At 44.3% G+C, this 18614-nt stretch overlaps 1 protein-coding gene across 1 annotated transcript in view; it reads left to right on the top strand.

Moving 5' to 3' along the window:
- LOC126095513 (regulator of hypoxia-inducible factor 1-like) overlaps positions 1-18614 on the top strand; it is a 250030-nt gene that overhangs the window by 8653 nt on the left and 222763 nt on the right. Inside the window, exons 2-4 of the mRNA XM_049910298.1 lie at positions 6248-6472; positions 10105-10292; positions 18050-18249. Of these exons, the coding sequence (XP_049766255.1) occupies positions 6248-6472; positions 10105-10292; positions 18050-18249 (613 nt within the window). The remainder of the gene's footprint in view (positions 1-6247; positions 6473-10104; positions 10293-18049; positions 18250-18614) is intronic.

Below are 18614 nucleotides of genomic sequence, written 5' to 3'. Positions count from 1 at the left end.
CCGAAAAAGCCGCTGAGACAGGAAAGACCGAATGAAAATGGGGAGGTGCCCACGAAAGCCCCATTCATGCAGTTGTGCAAGAATACAGTGTCTCCAAGTAGTATCATATGCCTTACTGATATCAAAAAATATGCCGATACAGTGATGCTGACGGAGGAAAGCCTGCTGAATAGCCGCCTCTAGGAGGGTCAGGTTGTCGACCGTGGACCGATATTTGCGGAATCCACACTGAGAGCGGCTAAGAAGTTGCCTGGTCTCCAAAAGCCAGACCAGACGACGGTTAACCATCCGTCCCAGGGTCTTTCCTATACAGCTCGTTAGGGCGATGCTCCGATAACTATTTGGAGACATGCGACCCTTTCCTGGTTTGAGCATAGGGACCAGAATTGCCTCCCTCCACGAGTTAGGGAAGTTACCTGTCTACCATATTAGATTAAAACAGTCGAGGAGGATTTCCTGGGACGCTGCTGGCAAATGACGAAGCATGCAATACCGTATTTGGTCGTGACCGGGTGCAGTGTCAGCAGTCTCAGCCAGTGCCGATTCGAGCTCCCACATAGAGAACGGGGAGTTGTAGGCCTCAGAACCATTGGACCTGAAGTCCAACTTTTCCCTCTCTACAGTTGCACGTAGCGACAAAATGCGGGATCCTGGCTTGCATTGGAAGTAGTTTGCGCAAAATGCTCGGCCAGCGTCTGAGCAATGTCTCTGGGCGCCGTTTGTAGGCACCCCTGTTTCAGCACTGCTGCAATCGGTAAACGACTGCGTGTACCAGAAATCCTCCGGATGGCTTCCCATACTTTTGTGGAACAAGTGGAATGGTTGATGGAATCCAGGAACTCCTGCCATGATCTTTTTTTGCTCTCTTTAATGACACGGCGTGCCCTGGCTCCTGCGATTCGAAAGGCGGTAAGATTGACCTCTGTTGGGCGGCATTTAAATCGTCGAAGAGCCGCACGCCTGTCCCGGATGGCTGAATGGCTCTCTTCTGTCCACCAAGGTACAGGTCGCCGCTTAAGAGGGCCAAAAGACTTAGGTATGGACAGGTCAGCAGCATGATGGATCACAAGTGTGATGTGATCCACGCATTCCTAAATGCTGCTACGGCATTCAAAGACAGCTAGCCAATTGAACAGCAACCAGTTAGCCCTGCCACTCATCCATGTTGGCGGCTTCTGTTCCAGCAATACACCATCCAGGAGATGAATGCGGACGGGGAAGTGATCGCTGGAATGAAGGTCGTCAATGAGCTCCCAATGAACAGAGGCAGTGAGGGTCGGAGAGCAGAAAGATAGGTCAATGGCTGAGAATGGCCCAGGAGCAGCAGAGAAATGAGTCGGAGTACTAGTGTTGAGGATGCACAACATTTGAAATGTCACTAGGCTCTCCAAAACTCGACCCCATGCGCAAATAGAAGTTGAGCTCCACTGGACACGATGGGCATTGAAGTCGCCCAGGAGGAGAAATGGGCGGGGGAGTTATTCGATAAGATCTGTGAGAGCCTCTAAGTCCTCTGCATCCAGAGGAGGTAAATAAAGGGAGCAAACGGAAAGCCTCCGACGTGAATGAATTTCAACTGCAACAGCTTGCAGGTCAGTATCCAGGGGGAGAGCAGAGGAGTGGTGGCCATTATTGACAAACCCGGCGACTCCGCCTTTGGCCCTTTCCCCAGTCAGGTCATCCTTGCAATGTAACGTACAGCCCCTTAATACAGGAGCATCAGATGTTTTTAAATGTGTTTCCTGTAAACATAAGCACAGTGGGCGTTGCTGTGCTAGGAGTTGCAGTTCCTCCACATGTGTCCGGAATCCATTCAAGTTCCACTGTATAATGGGAGCCATCCATCAGGGTGGGAGTACCTTCATACTGACTTTCTGTCAGGGAGGAGAGCCCCCAACAGGTGGAAGCTCAGTTTTGGAGCGAGATGACTGCTGTAGTCTGACATCAACCTCCATCGCCTCTGAGGAGGAGTCGAAAGAGACGTCAGAGAGAATGACATCATCAGCAGACTATATACCTGCAGTCTCCTTCAGCGAGTCTTTGCCTTTGGCTTTGGTTTCGATTTTTTGGTATGAGGTGGCGTTGGAGCCACAACCTCAGAAGCGAGACGGGGTGTAGCAGCGCTGGGCAGTGCGCAAGATTTGACCTGGGGAGGGGCAGCAGGAAGGTCCATGATGTCAGCCACCACAGCCGTTTCTCAAGTCCGTGGGGGGGGGGGGGGGAGGGGAGGGAGCAGCAGGCTTCTCAGGAACTGCAGCAGCACACGTGCCACGTGCATTGACAAACGCAGGTGCTAGTTCTGACAGTAGCAACCTCCGTTTGTGCAGCGGCATCAGTTTTCAGTACAAGCCGTTTCAGAACGGAAGAAAAGGAGGCAGCGAACGTGGGCGGTGGTTAGATGATCAAGGTGTTGGACTGCAAAGGGGGAGGTCCGAGATCAAATCTTTCTCGTGCCCAATACATTTCTTTCACAAAATTATGTACTGTCCGTATCTGTTCACTGTATTCAAATTTGTGCCTTTTGCCAACGATTGTAATTGATTGGACAATGGGATTCTATAACTGGGTGGCGTATTTTGCAAACAATTTCACACCATTGGAAAGTGCCCGCATCTCGTGGTCGTGCGGTAGCGTTCTCGCTTCCCACGCCCGGGTTCCCGGGTTCGATTCCCGGCGGGGTCAGGGATTTTCTCTGCCTCGTGATGGCTGGGTGTTGTGTGCTGTCCTTAGGTTAGTTAGGTTTAAATAGTTCTAAGTTCTAGGGGACTGATGACCATAGATGTTAAGTCCCATAGTGCTCAGAGCCATTTGGACCATTGGAAAGTCCGACTCCATAATGGAGTGGCGTATTTTTGAGATGATTGCGTATGATCAGACAGTGTGATTCTACAACGGGCTAGCATATTTTGCAAACGATTTCACACATGGTAGTACAATGGTATTCTGTATTTTTAGCTGGCGAGAGAGAGAGAGAGAGAGAGAGAGAGTGGCAGGTACATTAGGGATCCCGTTTCTTCTTGTCTAAACATTCCTTACGCGAGAATACTCCACCAGTGGACTGAATCTTCTCATGTGATTTCGACGTTATCGTACTCTGCTAATGTTATGTACCTACTTGTACCGCAACTCACTAATACAGTCGATCTTTTACCGCACTTTGATCGCACAGTGGTGACGTTACACCATATACGCTAATCTCAGCATCACTAAGAGCTGTAATCCTGAATAACTGAATTAGAGACGTCGACCTGGTAGCTTGTAGGTACTGATGACAACAGCGATACAGCGTGACTTTGATTCCACGAGACATCACAACCTGTGCTCATCCTTCACCGGACAACCATAGCCCCAAAATCAGAGCGCTGTAGAGGCTACACATCTCGTTCAGTGGCTTCCCAGATGTGTTTAGGATTTTGATCACTTATGCACTGGAGGTGTTGCACTGACATACCGTGTTCACAAGCGGGTTACATCACCCTTTATATTTATCGACGTACACGTATCCAGCCACAAACGTATACCATCACGAACATTTCCCCCTTTATAAAGCTCCCCGTGTCGATTGGTGATGATGTAACTGTTAAATGGAAATGCGAAGTAAGAACCACGACTAACCTACGACCAGGCAGACCTCATGTACTAATGGACAGGGACCGTCGAGCATTGCGGAGGATCTTTGTAGAAAATCGCGTGGAATTAACAAAAGGAATCATTCACGAGTTCCAAAGCCCCTCCAGCAGTCCAGCTAGCACAAAGACTCTATGTAGGGAGTTAAAAAGAATAGGGTACGATGGTCGAGCAGCTGCTCATACACTACTGGCCATTAAAATTGCTACACCACGAAGATGAGGTGTTACAGACGTGAAATTTAACCGACAGGAGGAAGATGCTTTTATATGCAAATGATTAGCTTTTCAGAGCATTCACATAAGAGTGGCGCCTGTGGCGACACCTACAATGTGCTGACATGAGGAAAGTTGCCAACCCATTTCTCATACACAAACAGCAGTTGACCGACGTTGCCTGGTGAAACGTTGTTGTGATGCCTCGTTAAGGAGGAGAAATGCGTACCATCACGTTTCCGACTTTGATAAAGGTCGTATTGTAGCCTATCGCGATTGCGGTTTATCATATCGCGATATTGCGGCTCGCGTTGGTCGAGATCCAATGACTGTTAGCAGAATATGGAATCGGTGGGTTCAGGAGGGTAATACAGAACGCCGTGCTGGATCCCAACGGCCTCGTATCACTAGCAGTCGAGATGACAGGCATCTTATCCGCATGGCTGTAACGGATCGTGCAGCCACCTCTCGATTCCTGAGTCAACAGATGGCGACGTTTGCAAGACAACAACCATCTGCACGAACAGTTCGACGACGTTTGCAGCAGCATGGGCTATCAGCTCGGAGCCCATGGCTGCGGTTACCCTTGACGTTGCATCACAGACAGGAGCGCCTGCGATGGTGTACTCAACGACGAACCTGGGTGCACGAATGGCAAAACGTCATTTTTTCGGATGAATGTAGGTCATGATGGTCGCATACGTGTTTGGTGACATCGCGGCGAACGCGCATTGGAAGCGTGTATTCGTCATCGCCATACTGACGTATCACCCGGCGTGATGGTATGGAGTGCCATTGGTTACTCGTCTCGGTCACCTCTTGTTCGCATTGACGGCACTTTGAACAGTGGACGTTACATTTCAGATGTGTTACGACCTGTGGCGCCACCCTTCATTCGATCCGTGCGAAACCCTACATTTCAGCAGGATAATGCACGACCGCATGTTGCAGGTCCTGCACGGGCCTTTCTGCGATGTAATGTAAGGATGTCGTGCACGTTACCGACTATACACTCAACCTCATGTCTACGACCTGTACAAGATCTGATGAGACCTACGTAATTTGACAGCTGAAGTATTCCATTCGCCTTGGGATTGGTACTCTCAGAAGCTGACTTAAATTTCAACTTGATACATCTGGCGGTTTCTGAGTGGAGGGGGGGAGGGGCTTAACAAACGGACGGACAAACAAACACACAGACAGACAGATGATAATTTATTTCGTGGATATAATAACTAATTCGCAGTTTTAGGGTTTTTTCCTTTACTTGTACAGTGAAACCTTGCTTCTTACCAAATTTCAAGATTCTAGGTACTATTAGGTTTTGATGAGTGAGTTTGCGAGTATCAAAATATGTGACATAAATGGTCGTATCTTTTTACTGGATTCACTTAGAAGCCAAAGTTTATTCTACCGCTAACGGACCAGAGACCTTAGTAAGTGACATAAATTTCAACTTAGTACATCTACCATTTCCTTACGGAAAGGGAGCTTAACAGACGAAGTTCTCAGCTCTGAGGTAGGCCACTTGCAACAGTGGCCGAAACGTTGGACAATTTTATGTATTGATAACGCGGTCAACAACCCAGAAGAATTTTATTGACAGTGACAATAGCCGCGGAAGCCTACGCTTACATTTAGACAGACAATCTGATTAGAAATGACAAAAATTTTCGTTTGATATGACAGATTCATAATTTTCGGAATTTTTCCTTTGGTTTTACTGTGAAACTTTGCTTCTTGTCAAATTTCATGATTCTATGTCAACGGGAAGTACACTATAGGCTTTGATGAGTGAGTTCTCTAGTATCAAAGAATGTGACATAAATGGTCGTATCTTTTGACTGCATTGACTTAGCAGCTTCAATTTCTTGCACTGCAAACGGATTGTAGACCTTCGTATGTCACATGAATTTCAACTTGATGCATCCATCTGTTCCTGAGAAAAACGGTTTTTAACAGTCGGTCAGACAGACAGACAACAAAATGATCCTATAAAGAGTTCCGTTTTCCCTGATTGAGCTAAGGAACACGAAAAACAGTAAAACAATCGGACTAAATATTCTCCACTTTATATTCAGCTCTCTTCATATTACACTGGCACCGCTTAACCCACACACCTATTTCCTTTCGCACATCTTCTTCTTCCATAGCCTGGTACAACCACCTCGTGTCGAGTATTTTGCTGCGTGTTTACAGGGCATCCTGTCGCACTCTTAATGGGGGCCAGTAATGCACTGGGCGATTTGCTGTTATTCGAGCAACGATGTAAAAGCATGTAACCTATAGTCATGTGCATTTTCAGCTAAAATGGAAGAATATGAACTGTTTGGTACTTGATGCAGAGTATTCATCCTTTCAAACTTCTACAAAGTCTTGATTTAAATTTAGCTTTTCTCGTACAGTTTCAGGACTCGACAGGAGCAACGTGTGCGACTGGAGTAATGGAAGCGATTATTGTCCCGCCGTCAGACCTGACACTGAGGACACAAGGGCACTCGTGGAGTCAGCCCTGTCTGCATTGTCTCCTCTGTACGAATCCCTGAAAGTGGTTGGCAATGAAGAGTGTGGAAACGACACTGCTCATTTGATGGAGTCAGCACTGAAGCTGCACATTCCAGCGCTCAAGAGTAAGTGTGGCTATACTGGTAAGTGAGCCTTAGTATAAAGAGCTAAAAGTATTGTGGAAGCCTTGGATTTCCGTGTATTCCGTATTCTACATTTTTCAGTTAAGTTCTGAGATCTCGTTTCTTCTTTGTTGTACAATGAGTTTATAATTGTAACGACCCATATTTATTACCCAGTTAATTACTAATTATGACATATTTACCTGCTGTATTAGCAAAGTGACGGAAAATCTCATGGTCTTTGTCCTGTATGCGTTGTTTTCTGTTTAATTACGGATTTCAGTGAAGTAAACAAAAATCTTTTCTATCACTTCATCTTTAAACATTTATTGCTGTTTAAGCTGGTCTCGCCCTTAGCTATACTCGACCATAAATACACTGATTATAAATGAAAAGCGCAATATTGTGTATGTTCTACAGGAACCTGCAGAACGCACAAAATATTGTGTTTCTCATTTATGTAAGGAGTGTTCAAATGAAAAGGTACGAAAAGTCATAACAACCAAACAAGCTGAAATTTGCCGCTTTGGGATGTCGTAGTGAGACATCTATGCAATGGATGCATGCGTCGTCACCTCCACCTAAAAGTTTGAAAGCTGTGCCCTCAGCAGGCAATGTTACGCCTCGCTGTCTTTTTCGACATCAGAGGTCCGATACTCATCGAATTCCTGGAGTACGAAAAAACCTTTAACAGTGACGTGTACTTTGAGACTCTCCGTAGCCTACGGAAGTCCGTGAAGAGCAAACGGCCTGGATTGCTCAGGGAGGGTGTGATTCTGCTCCAAGGTAACGCGCGTCGGAGGTCACACAACGTGTAACGGCCGAATTCAAGCGAGAGCAGCTTAGGCATTCGCCCTACAGCCCGCACATGTCGCCCTGAGACTAGCCTGTGTTCGGTCCACAAAAGAAGCATCTCAAAGAAAAGCGCTTTAGCTCGGACGACGAACTGAAGAAGACAATTGAGGACTGGCTCCCGTCTCAGCCACAGGAATTCTGCGGACAGGAACCCTTCGGCTCGGGAAACAGTCGAATAGTTTTGTTCAGACCTCTGATGATTACTTTTGAATAAAGACTTCAATTATACCCACAGTGTTATTTCGTACTTATAACTATGTCCTTTGAACACCCCTCAGAACTATGTTCTTCTACCAAGAAGTGAGTGAAGAAACTGTTAATGTAACAGAATTATTAGTACCATGTTTATAAAAGTACACTTGAAAGAAGAGAGTTTTAACTTACATGCAAATGGTTGCAGAAGTCACATAAGAAACATCCAAGTAGTTCTCCATGTACTACTATTGTAATCTACGTGTCTAGGATTCTAATTCTGTCCATAAGCAAAATCACTATGACAGTAAAAGAACGAAACACATACATGGTGTTTTAGCATTTCGATAGTACGGTATGCAGCAATGGGGCTCAGTAACAAATATTGGTAACTGTGTAACTAGGATTGCCATCCGTTCTGGTATATCGGGACCGTCAACGTTATGGATCTTCTCGTCCCGACGTGACCCAATTTTGTTCCCATTTTTGCAAAATACTGTTGCGAGCTTGGCTCCCGTACTGACGTAACGCCGTTTGTTTGCACAACATGTAAATGCAGTTTATGTTGATAAGGTCGTCTCACAGATAACGTTTCATGTTGCGTATCCTGAATTGACGATGCAAGCACCTTCTTCATCTAGCGTCATTATTCGAGAAAATACCGGCCTTCTCCAGTAATGCGGGGCTGGAACTATTATAGCAACGCTACGCTGAAGAATCGGACAGTTTCCATATGAACAGCATTATGATAAGATGATTCTTTCTAAACGCAATACGAACAACGAGTGCAAGTTAATAACGTTTGAATTACTTACTGCGGATATATAGGACGTGAAGTGTATAGTGACGTGACTTCAATGACTAAAGTGTTATTGTCGACTGTTCATCGTCTAATAAACTTATCATAGTTTACAAAAATGCCTAAGGATGGAAAGAGAAAGTGTCACTTTTTGGTTGATTGTACAAAAGAGTGGTCTTTTGTCAAGAAAGGATGTACGGATCAGGAAGCGTTTTGTGAGATTTGTAGCTGTTTCATCTCAGTAACTCATGGAAGTAAGCCGGGTGTGAGACATCACATTTCTACGTAAAAATATGCAGATAGATTCGCAGTAGCATTGACATTCATGATTAAAGAACATACCCAGGAAGAATTGACAGTTGCTGCTGCAGAACTAACAACAGTTTATAAAGTTGTCAAGCATCATCAATCCTTCAGTTTTCTTGACTGTACCGTACAACTGAATGCTGCAATGTGTCCTGACTCCAAAGTAGCCCGAAAGTAGTCTACAGCCAGGACCAAAACTACAGCGACTGTTAAAAACATTCTCGAACCACACTCCGTGTCAGAATGCATAAACCAATCCAAGAAGTTTCATTTTACGGCATGGTCACCGACTCATCGAACCCAATGATTTTAGAAATTCTGATGGAATGCTATCTACCCCTTTTGTCTTATTTTATCTTAAGTCCTCCAAAGCTCTCTTAAATTGTGATTCTAATATTGATCCCCTATCTCTTCTAAATCGACTCCTGTTTCTTCTTCTTTCACATAAGACAAATCTTCCACCTCATTGAGGCCTTTAACGCACTCTTTCCACCTATACGCTCTCTCCTCTGTGTTCAACAGTGGAGTTCCCATTGCATTCTTAGTGTTACCATCTTTGCTGGAGACTATACGGCCAGCTATTCCCCGAGAATAATTATGAATTCCAATCTGCTGTTTTCACCACCGTTTTTTTCTTTTTTTTTGTGGGACGTATGTACTGGGGCATGCAACATCTAATAAACATGTAGATCCTTTACACTCTGCTCCTTATCATTCGTTAACTTTGCGACTGGGAACCGCTCCTATCCACTCCTCCCATATTCTTGTAATCCGTGATAACACTTGACTTTTGCACGAACCGTTCTTTCAATGTTCTTCTTGAAATGTATCGTCACGGAACGACGGAACGTGCTGACGCTGACCACCAAGACGTGTCTCTTGTCCTTGCCTTTCGTCAACATTTGCTTGTTTCACTAAGACTTTCTATTTTGCAGCAATGTGTCGAAAACCTCGGTGTCGTTTCTTATTAGTTTGTTAACCAGATCTAGACAAGTGTACCAGTTGGCAAGGTAAACACAACAAACGTTACAGATCAAATCGTTAGATAAGTCCAAGACAATTGGAGAAGTTAGTTTTTTTATCAGGATAAGAACCACCATAACTTAAGTCCTTACCATTATAAACAATGAAAAAATTATAACTGTCTGAGAAAACATTATCTCGGCTGGTGATATGTACCATCTAGTGGAGGAAGCATTAACTATACCATTATAACACCTGCGTTCCTGAAACTCGCTCCCATTAGCTATAAGCCACAGAATGCTGCTGACGAATGAATCTCTCGAATCCACTGAGAACGAGCAATCCATGAACGAATATATGCGACACGCTTACTAAAGGTTTAAATAAAAGTTAGTTTCATTACCGATTTTACTAATCAGTAGACATGTTGTTAAATGAGTGATACGTATTATTTTCTATGATTATGAAACGACTAGTGCAAATTGTGTACAGTACATATATAAGTAATGAACCGTTGCAGTGTTGGACGCGACAGCGCGGTTGCCGTCGGGACTTCTGAATGGCAACGTGAACCAGCTGGGCGACTTCGACCAATGCCTAGCGGCAAATGGCAGGTACTGTCTGGCGCTTATCGACTATCGCGTCGATAACGATGAGATCGACAGCCTGATGCACGCTCACAGAATGGTGGAAGGCAGCCTATCCGATGTGAGTACTCACCTCTCAGCACCTTGCATTATTATTTATACATATTGCTCCACTAGGAAACCAAATTACAAATCAAACTAACTCCTGTAGACATGCATAGAGTAAACAGAATGAAAATTTTTCCTATCGTAACACAAAAAAGGCTAATATGTCCTGCGTAGAGTTAAGGATGTAAAAGAAGGGAACTAGCTTTTCGACTTATCTGGCAGCTTCAGAGACATTTAAATCAAGAAATTTTGACATATTCTCACTTTTTTACTTGTTTGTATTCGTACCAATGTCACGCCATATAATGCGTCGTGTCAAGTAAAGTAGCACGATACATATGTCATGTCGTATAACATGGCACACGCTACCATGCCATCCATCATGGCATTTATCATGTCGTGCAACATGACGCAGCGTCTTATTAAAGTTTAGGATGTCTCCATCCCCATTCTGGGATACTTCCTAATACAGATGCACATCCGCTCTCGGATGCTTCCTATTGTAGATGCTTCCCACTCTCTATAAGCTCATAGATTTGTGTCTATTTATACTTACACCCTCACCATACATTTGGCAGCGGGTAGATTTAAGAGAGCTCACTGAGCTGGCGAAGTAGGGACAACTCTTGAAAAAGAGCGAATGTCAAGATGTTTTGATTTGAAAATGTCTGAAACTGCGAGTCCCAACTCTGCCCAAGACAAGGTTTCCTTTTCTGTGCTACAGTAGCAGCATTTTTCACTCTGTTTCCCAACTTTTATTCTACCAAAATTTTGACGTCAGATCGCCATAGCTTGGCAATCGACTCAGATTTTTGTTGACTCGGGCAACGACTGACCCAGTCCGTGTTGCTTATATGGTGACAACCGATAAAACTTTCATAAAACAATAGGACGATCATTAATTACATGTATCTGCCTACCTCCTAACTTATTTCCACATATCTGAAACACAGAAGTGACGCTCGTAAAAAAACCTCACGAAAACGTGTTTTTTGCACGTAAAATTCGAATAAAATTAGAGTTTGGAAAGACAGTTTTCAATTTTATAGTAAGACTGAAGTTTTATGCGCTACATTTAGCTCGACTTTAAAACATCGTATCCTGGAAACGTCTAAATCCTATTGAATGAAAGTATTGTTTTGACTTTATCCCTCTATCTACCTTCGTACAAGTTAAAATTACAGAAGTGATGGCCTTCAAAAACCTCCCAGAAAAATGTTAAACCGTCTTATCTCGAAAACGGATAAAGGATATTAGATAAAAATTTTCGTTTGGGCTTCATGCTTTTATCTACCTTTTTGTAAAGTTTGAACAGATACGTACAGGTTTTAATTATGGAAGCGGCGCGCTTCAAAAACCTCCCGGAAAAACGTGTTTTTTGCTCGTAAAATCCAAACAAAGCAAATTTTTTTCAGACGGTTAAAAGTGAGACCAAGGTCTGATACACCGATGGTGAACCGTCAGTCTCGCTCCAGTTGGGAGCTGTTTAAAGACGACTGTTTTTGCACGTGAAACCCGATCTGTCCACATACAAATGGTGTTATTACCTGAACATTACTTTTAGCTCATTTAAAATCTTTTGCAAAAGGAGTTAGTCGATTTACATAATTCGCCTGGCCCCAGGTCCGGTTCGTAATTCATACCTTGCTTAACGTACTGCAACACAGCTACAGTAAGACATAATTTCGAATTGGTATACCAATGGCCGCTGGTCCTGGATAAATTAAAAACTTTGTGTCCCATGTTCCTAGCTCAGATAGGAACCGAGCACCAAGACCCTCGAAACCGGTATTCTGAGCGCAGACTTTTCAGACGTACTTACTGCAGTGCTTACGCGCTGTAATGGTGTATGGAAACGGGGATTCCATGGAACGCAAGTGTCGCTAGGTTCCCTGCTAGCCAGACGGTGTTCAAGAAGGTGACCGGACTCATATCGTTACGCCGGCGGTTACTTACATGCTCAACGTGAAGTATTTCGGGATGGGTGTCGATTTCCCCTTGGACACGATTTAAAGTGCTCACATTCATTTTAAAGTAAGCAGCAATATGAGGCATGAAGAGATCGACAAACTGGCATCCATAGCATTCGCTATGACGCGACTGGATAAGCTGGGAGGGAATGCTAACTTTGAAGTACACGGAATGTGAGATGCGCCCAGCTCGGGCGAGCGAAGGAATAATTTTTGCTGACAGACCCGGAGCTGGACAAAGGACGCGGTAGGTAGCAGCCGTTGCAACAATATTCCTGACGCATGCCAAGTAATGTAATGCACTGTCCTACTTTCGACCTGATTCAAGAGACTCAAAGAGCAGCGGTCATTCTCTTTCTGTTGTATAATTAATTATTTATGAAGTTACGCAGAATAAATGTCTAAGCTGTTACTTCATTACAAAACTATATCCATAGGAGATGGCAAAGCATACGCAAAACGCAACGCAACGCAATTTCATGAACTTCAAGCCTCATACTATGTAGCCTCAAAGTAGAATAAATCGTGCCGTATAAGTCGATATTTGCAACGACTGTAGAGTGGCATTTAGGTGGAGTGGGGTTTGGGCAGGAGGGTTGTGCAGACATGAGATTCGATTTGAGAATTATTTTATTTGTTATCATCATTTCAATTAACATAACAAACCACTAACAATAATCCATATAAATTATAAAAACAGTTGTGCATGTGTATGTTCGTATGTATACATAAGTATTAGAAAAAAGTGTTGAATACTTTGAGATGTGGTAGCACTCACCGAAAAAAGAAAAAATTGCAATAAACATGGGTTCGTAAACACATACTTTCCGAGATAAACGCGTGTTTATAGGAGGAGGTGCGTGACGCTTGGTTGCAGATATTAGCACAGTCGCTCCATCAAACGTGTCGGCAGGTTATTATGATTTTTTAGTCACAGTACTCCACCTACCATTGGGTTATCTGCAGTCCGTCGTGTGGTTCGGGTCGTGTTGTAGGCTACGTTAGTTTTCACCGTGTTTGTGTGCCTTATTTTACAGTACTGTCAACTGTACGTATCATAGTGTTTTACCTTCTTCCAGACGCGCATTCACTTATACACTGAAGTGCCAAAGAAGCTGGTATGGGCATGCGGATTCACATACAGAGATATGTAAATAGGAAGCATACGGCGCTGTGATCGACAAGGACGATACAAGACAACAAATGTCTGTCGCAGCTTTAAGATCGGTTCCTGCTGCTACAATAGTAGGTTATCAAGATTTAAGTGAGTTTGAAGGTGGTCTTATAGTCGGTGGAAGAGCGACGGGCCACAACATCTCCGAGGTAGCGAAGAAGCGAGAATTTACTCGTACAACTGTTTCAGGAGTGTACCGTGAATATCAGGAATCTGGTAAAACAGCAAATCTCTCACATCGCTGCGGCCGGAAGAAGATCCTGCAGGAATGGGACCAACGACGACTGAAGAGAATCGTTCAGCTTGACAGAAGTGCAACTCTTCCGCAAATTGCTGCAGATTTGAATGCTGGGCCATTAACAAGTGTCAGCGTGCGAACCATTCAACGAAACGTCATCGATCTGGGCTTTCGGAGCCGAAGGCTCACTCGTGTACCCTTGATGACAGCACGACACGAAGCTTTACGACTCGCCTGGGCTCGTCAACACCGACATTAAACTGTTGATGGCAGGAAACACGTTGGCTGGTCGGACGAGTCTCGTTTCAAATTGTATCGAGCAGATGGAGGCATACGGGTATGGAGACAACTTCATGAATCCATGGACCGTACATGTCATCAGGGGAGTGTTCAAAGTGTCAATACCAGCAGGACAATGAGACACCCCACACGTCCAGAACTGCTGCAGAGTGGCTCCAGGAACGCTCTTCTGAGTTTAAACACTTACGCTGGCCGCCAAACTCCCCAGATCATGAAACTTCCTGGCAGATTAAAACTGTGTGCCCGACCGAGACTCGAACTCGGGACCTTTGCCTTTCGCGGGCAAGTGCTCTACCAAAAGAGCTACCGAAGCTCAGATGGTAGATCACTTGCCCGCGAAAGGCAAAGGCCCCGAGTTCGAGTCTCGGTCGGTGCACACAGTTTTAATCTGCCAGGAAGTTTCATATCAGCGCACACTCCGCTGCAGAGTGAAAATCTCATTCCCCAGATCATTATTGAGCATATCTTGGATGCCTTGTAACGTGCTATTCAGAAGAGATCTCTATCCCCTCTTACTCTTACGGATTCATGGTGTCAATTCCCTTCAGACATTAGTCGAGTCCATGTCACGTCGTGTTGCGGCACTTCTGCGTGCTAGCAGGGCCCTACTTCTTATTAGAAAGGCGTACCAGTTTCTTTGGCTCTTCAGTGTGTGTTTACAGTTATAGCGCTGTTTGTACCTGTAGTTGGTGTAGTACATTTAAATTTTTTTCTCTTCCACCACTTATTAGCAATGGAAGCCTAATACTAGACAAGTGAAATGGCGGATATGATATTCCGCTATGGTTTATCAAGTGACGTAGCCTGCGAGCCCGTGCCATTTACATTGAAAAATTTCCACAGCGGAGAGTTCCCTCTGATAAGCTGTTAGGCAGACTTTTCCAGCGTCTGAGTTACGCTCCGCTCACCTGAAGTGGAGGAAAGTGTGCTACGTTTGATGGAAGAAACCCCTGAGATCAGTGTGCGACGATCAGCAGCAACAGAAGGCTTGTCTCACTCTCTTATCTGTGGGGGGGTTACTTCATTAACAATTGCTGTATCCCCCTCATCATACAGCGCGTTCAGGCCCTAAGGCCACAGGATCATCATGGTAGACGGCGGTTCTGTCAATGGCTGTTGCAGAAGTGTGCCGCAGCTCCACTGTTCACATCCAATATGCTCGGTTCACAAGAGATGGGGTTGTGAATTTCCATTACCAACACATATGGGCAATAGTAAATCCACAAGCAAGCAATTCAGGAAAGCGAGCGTCAACACCGATTCTCAATCAATGTATGGGTAGCAGTATGGCGATAGATTAACAGGGACATACGTACTACCAGATAGGGTAACTGAAGCGCATTATCTAGAATTTCTCATTAATCTGTTGCCTATCTTGCTGGAAGTTGTGCAATTGCAGCAACGAATACAAACGTAGTTCATGCATGATGGCGCACCATTACACTTTCGTCACAATGTATGCGAGCATCTGACGCAGACATATTTAACATTACATGAGTATGTCCAATATAGTCAGATATACTTTGCGTCACTTGATTGTAGGGGAATAGAAAGAAGTAGTGACCTATGATGTCGTATCAACTTGAGATTTTTTATACATGTAATTCATTTATACATATTATTGATTATTTGCAGAGTAAAGAATTTAATTATGTACAACATTTAATAGGTAATGAGTTTTCATGAGATAGATATCAATATGTTTTGACATAGCAAATCACCTTGTTGCATTATGCATGATATCTTGTCTCTTTGTAAGAACAAAAACTTACGTGTTGCTCGAGTGCGCGTTCAAGTAGTCGTCAAGTGCGGATCTTCTTTAACTTTCATGAATGAGCATAGAATTGTTAATTTACAACCCGCAGTTGATTTAAAAACTATTCTAGGGAACCACGGCCCGACTTTGGTGCAAACAAATTGCGCGCGAATTCTCAAATATCGGCGCGGAGTTTAAGATACGCGACTGGAAATCGGGCGTTATGGTCGCGTGGATGGCTCAGTAACATTAACCGCAATTTACGGACTTTAGCTTGATAATAACTATCAAAGACTTATATGAGCGGCATAGTAATCGTCTTGATGCTTAAAGCAAGCGGGAAGCGATTTACTGTCGGCATACGACAAATGTTAATCATTGTATAGTCAGCTTGTTGATACGTTGCTTAGCAACTGATAAACGGACGATGATAGAAGTAGTGAAACGATCTTGTAAGTATCAATGACCACTAAACACACATCAGAAACTAATTGCTGTAACTGTGAGTGACTTCTGGATTGGATGATGTTTTTTTTTTATTTCAGCTAATTGGTATTAATAAACTTCTTTCGATGTTGAAACTTCATCAATGGTGTCGCGCTCATTCAGTTTAGTAGAACGATAGATAATACTAGCTATGCTACTACTTATAGTTTTAAAAGAAAATTGAGCACATACCTGTTTTTTTCTCTTGAGAAATGTTCGTACTTTAGTCTTCAGTCTTCTCAAACCAGAGGCACAAGTGACGCTCCCTCACAGCACTACGATATCGTGAACCACCACATACATATGCCCCTTCTCACTACATTTCTGCATTGAAAACCCTGAGATATAGTCGCGGTACGAAGAAGGAAGAAAGAAGAGCAAAGATCAGCGAAAGAAACGGAGCAAAAAGAGGAGGGGAGGTCACAATATCACGACCCGCTGGATTGGTCGGGGGAGACGGGAGGGGGGGGGGGGCACACTTTGGCCTGCTCGTTCGCCGGAACTCAGTCCCCTAGACGTTTGATTATAGGGACAGTTGAAGGAATTGGTCTACGCCGCACCAATCAACGATGTGCGTGCCAGCAGGTTTAAGAACAATCGGGTATACCTCAAAGGGTGCGTCATTCCTTACGCCAGAGGGCAGAGGGGTGCATTGTCATGAATAGACGACACATTGAACGCCTTTTGTCAACACCTGTTTATCGCAGAAAGTATGCATTTCCGGACCCATGTTTATCGGACTTATCTAAGAAAGTATGAACTTTCGGATACATGTTTATTGGACTTATTTTTCTGGTTTCCACGAGTACTACCTCTCAAAGTATTCGACACTATTTTTGAACATCCCGTATATAAGCATGTTCCACATCTCCTCCTAAACCACTGGGCCGAACTGAACCAAACTTGGTACACATATCATTTACTGTCTGGAAAGAATAATTGTGGGGGTAAGAGCTATCTACTTATCAAAGAGGTGGGAATGGCGATGAAAAACCAATGTACCCTACTACAGGAGAATATCCACACTTTAGAAACGATACAATAGGACATTGCTGTGCCTGTGTTGTTCCAAAGTCTACGATGCAATATTCCTTCGGATATGCACGCATGTCGCCCACCATACGGCCCGACAACCAGGAATGATGTTCTGGGGTGCCATTCCTTTTCATAGCAGGATCCCTTTAGTTGTCATTCGCGGCACTCTAACAGTACACAGTGGCACTTCGACGATGTTTATCGTCCCGTTTTGTTATCCTTCATGGAAAGCTTCCTGGGCTTACATTTCAGCAAGATAATGCCATTTCGCAAACCACGAGAGTTTCTATGGTTTGTATTCGTGCTTGCAAAACCCTACCTTGGCTAAAAAGGTTGCCGGATCTCTTACCCAGTGACAACGTTTGGAGCATTATAGGTACTGACCCCCAACCAGCTCGGAATTTTAACGATATAAGCGACAATTGGATACAGTTAAGCACGGCGTACCTGAGGAGGGATATCCAACAACTCTGTCAACCAATGCCAAGCCAAATAACTGCTTACATAAGGGCCAGAGATGACCCAACGCTTTATTGACTTGCTGAATTTGTGCAGTTCTTTCTTTTGAGTAAGTCATCCGAGTTATCCGAAATTGTAATCATTTGTTTGTCTTCAGATGTGCACCACATTTCCGTCCCATTTGGATAACTCCTTCGTGGTGCGTCGTTTCTTTAGTCTCTACAGATGTGCCCGCAGATATGCATATTGATGCAGAATTTTATCTGCAAAGAAGTTATTACTGCGGTCATCCGCCCAGATCTCTATTATTGAGTGTGTTCCTGTTTCCTTCAGCTGACTATTACTTCCACAGCCAGGTCACCGTATCTCCCGCCAGTCGTTGGGGAGCTGCGCAACGTGTGTCCCACGGTCCTGCCGCCACCAGGATGTCCAGAAGGCAGTGGGTCGCATGCTTCAAGGTCGGCTATCTGCCCTCGAGGTCAGCGTGGGCGCAGACTTCTGCCATACGGGCACCGACGTCACACCTGTCACCTACGGAGACATTGTCGCCTGGTGAGTTAAGTTCGAAGTCAGCACTTCGCATTTTCTTAGATATTGTTGTTCTTCGTACTATACCCTATCCACCGTCCTCAAGATCCAGAAAGCAGTAGATAGTGCACTCAGCTTGATACCGTGTCGACTTCCAGATGGAATTCGATTCAGTTCTGCATTCCCTAATAAAATACGAACATACGGAATATAAGACCAGCTGTGGGAGACTGTAGAGTTCGTAGTAAACAGTACACACCATGTAACTCTAAACTCTTAACGGAAAGAAATCTTCGGATGGAAAAGTCACTTCGGGCGTATCGCAAGAGATTGTTACAGGATCATTAAGTTTAACAATATACGTAAAAAGTGAATAACGTCGGAAGTGC

The sequence above is a fragment of the Schistocerca cancellata genome, chromosome 8 (assembly GCF_023864275.1).
Source record: "Schistocerca cancellata isolate TAMUIC-IGC-003103 chromosome 8, iqSchCanc2.1, whole genome shotgun sequence".
Taxonomy (NCBI): domain Eukaryota; kingdom Metazoa; phylum Arthropoda; class Insecta; order Orthoptera; family Acrididae; genus Schistocerca; species Schistocerca cancellata.
Note: the sequence above shows the minus strand (reverse complement) of the source record. Positions and strands in the feature narration are given on the sequence as shown.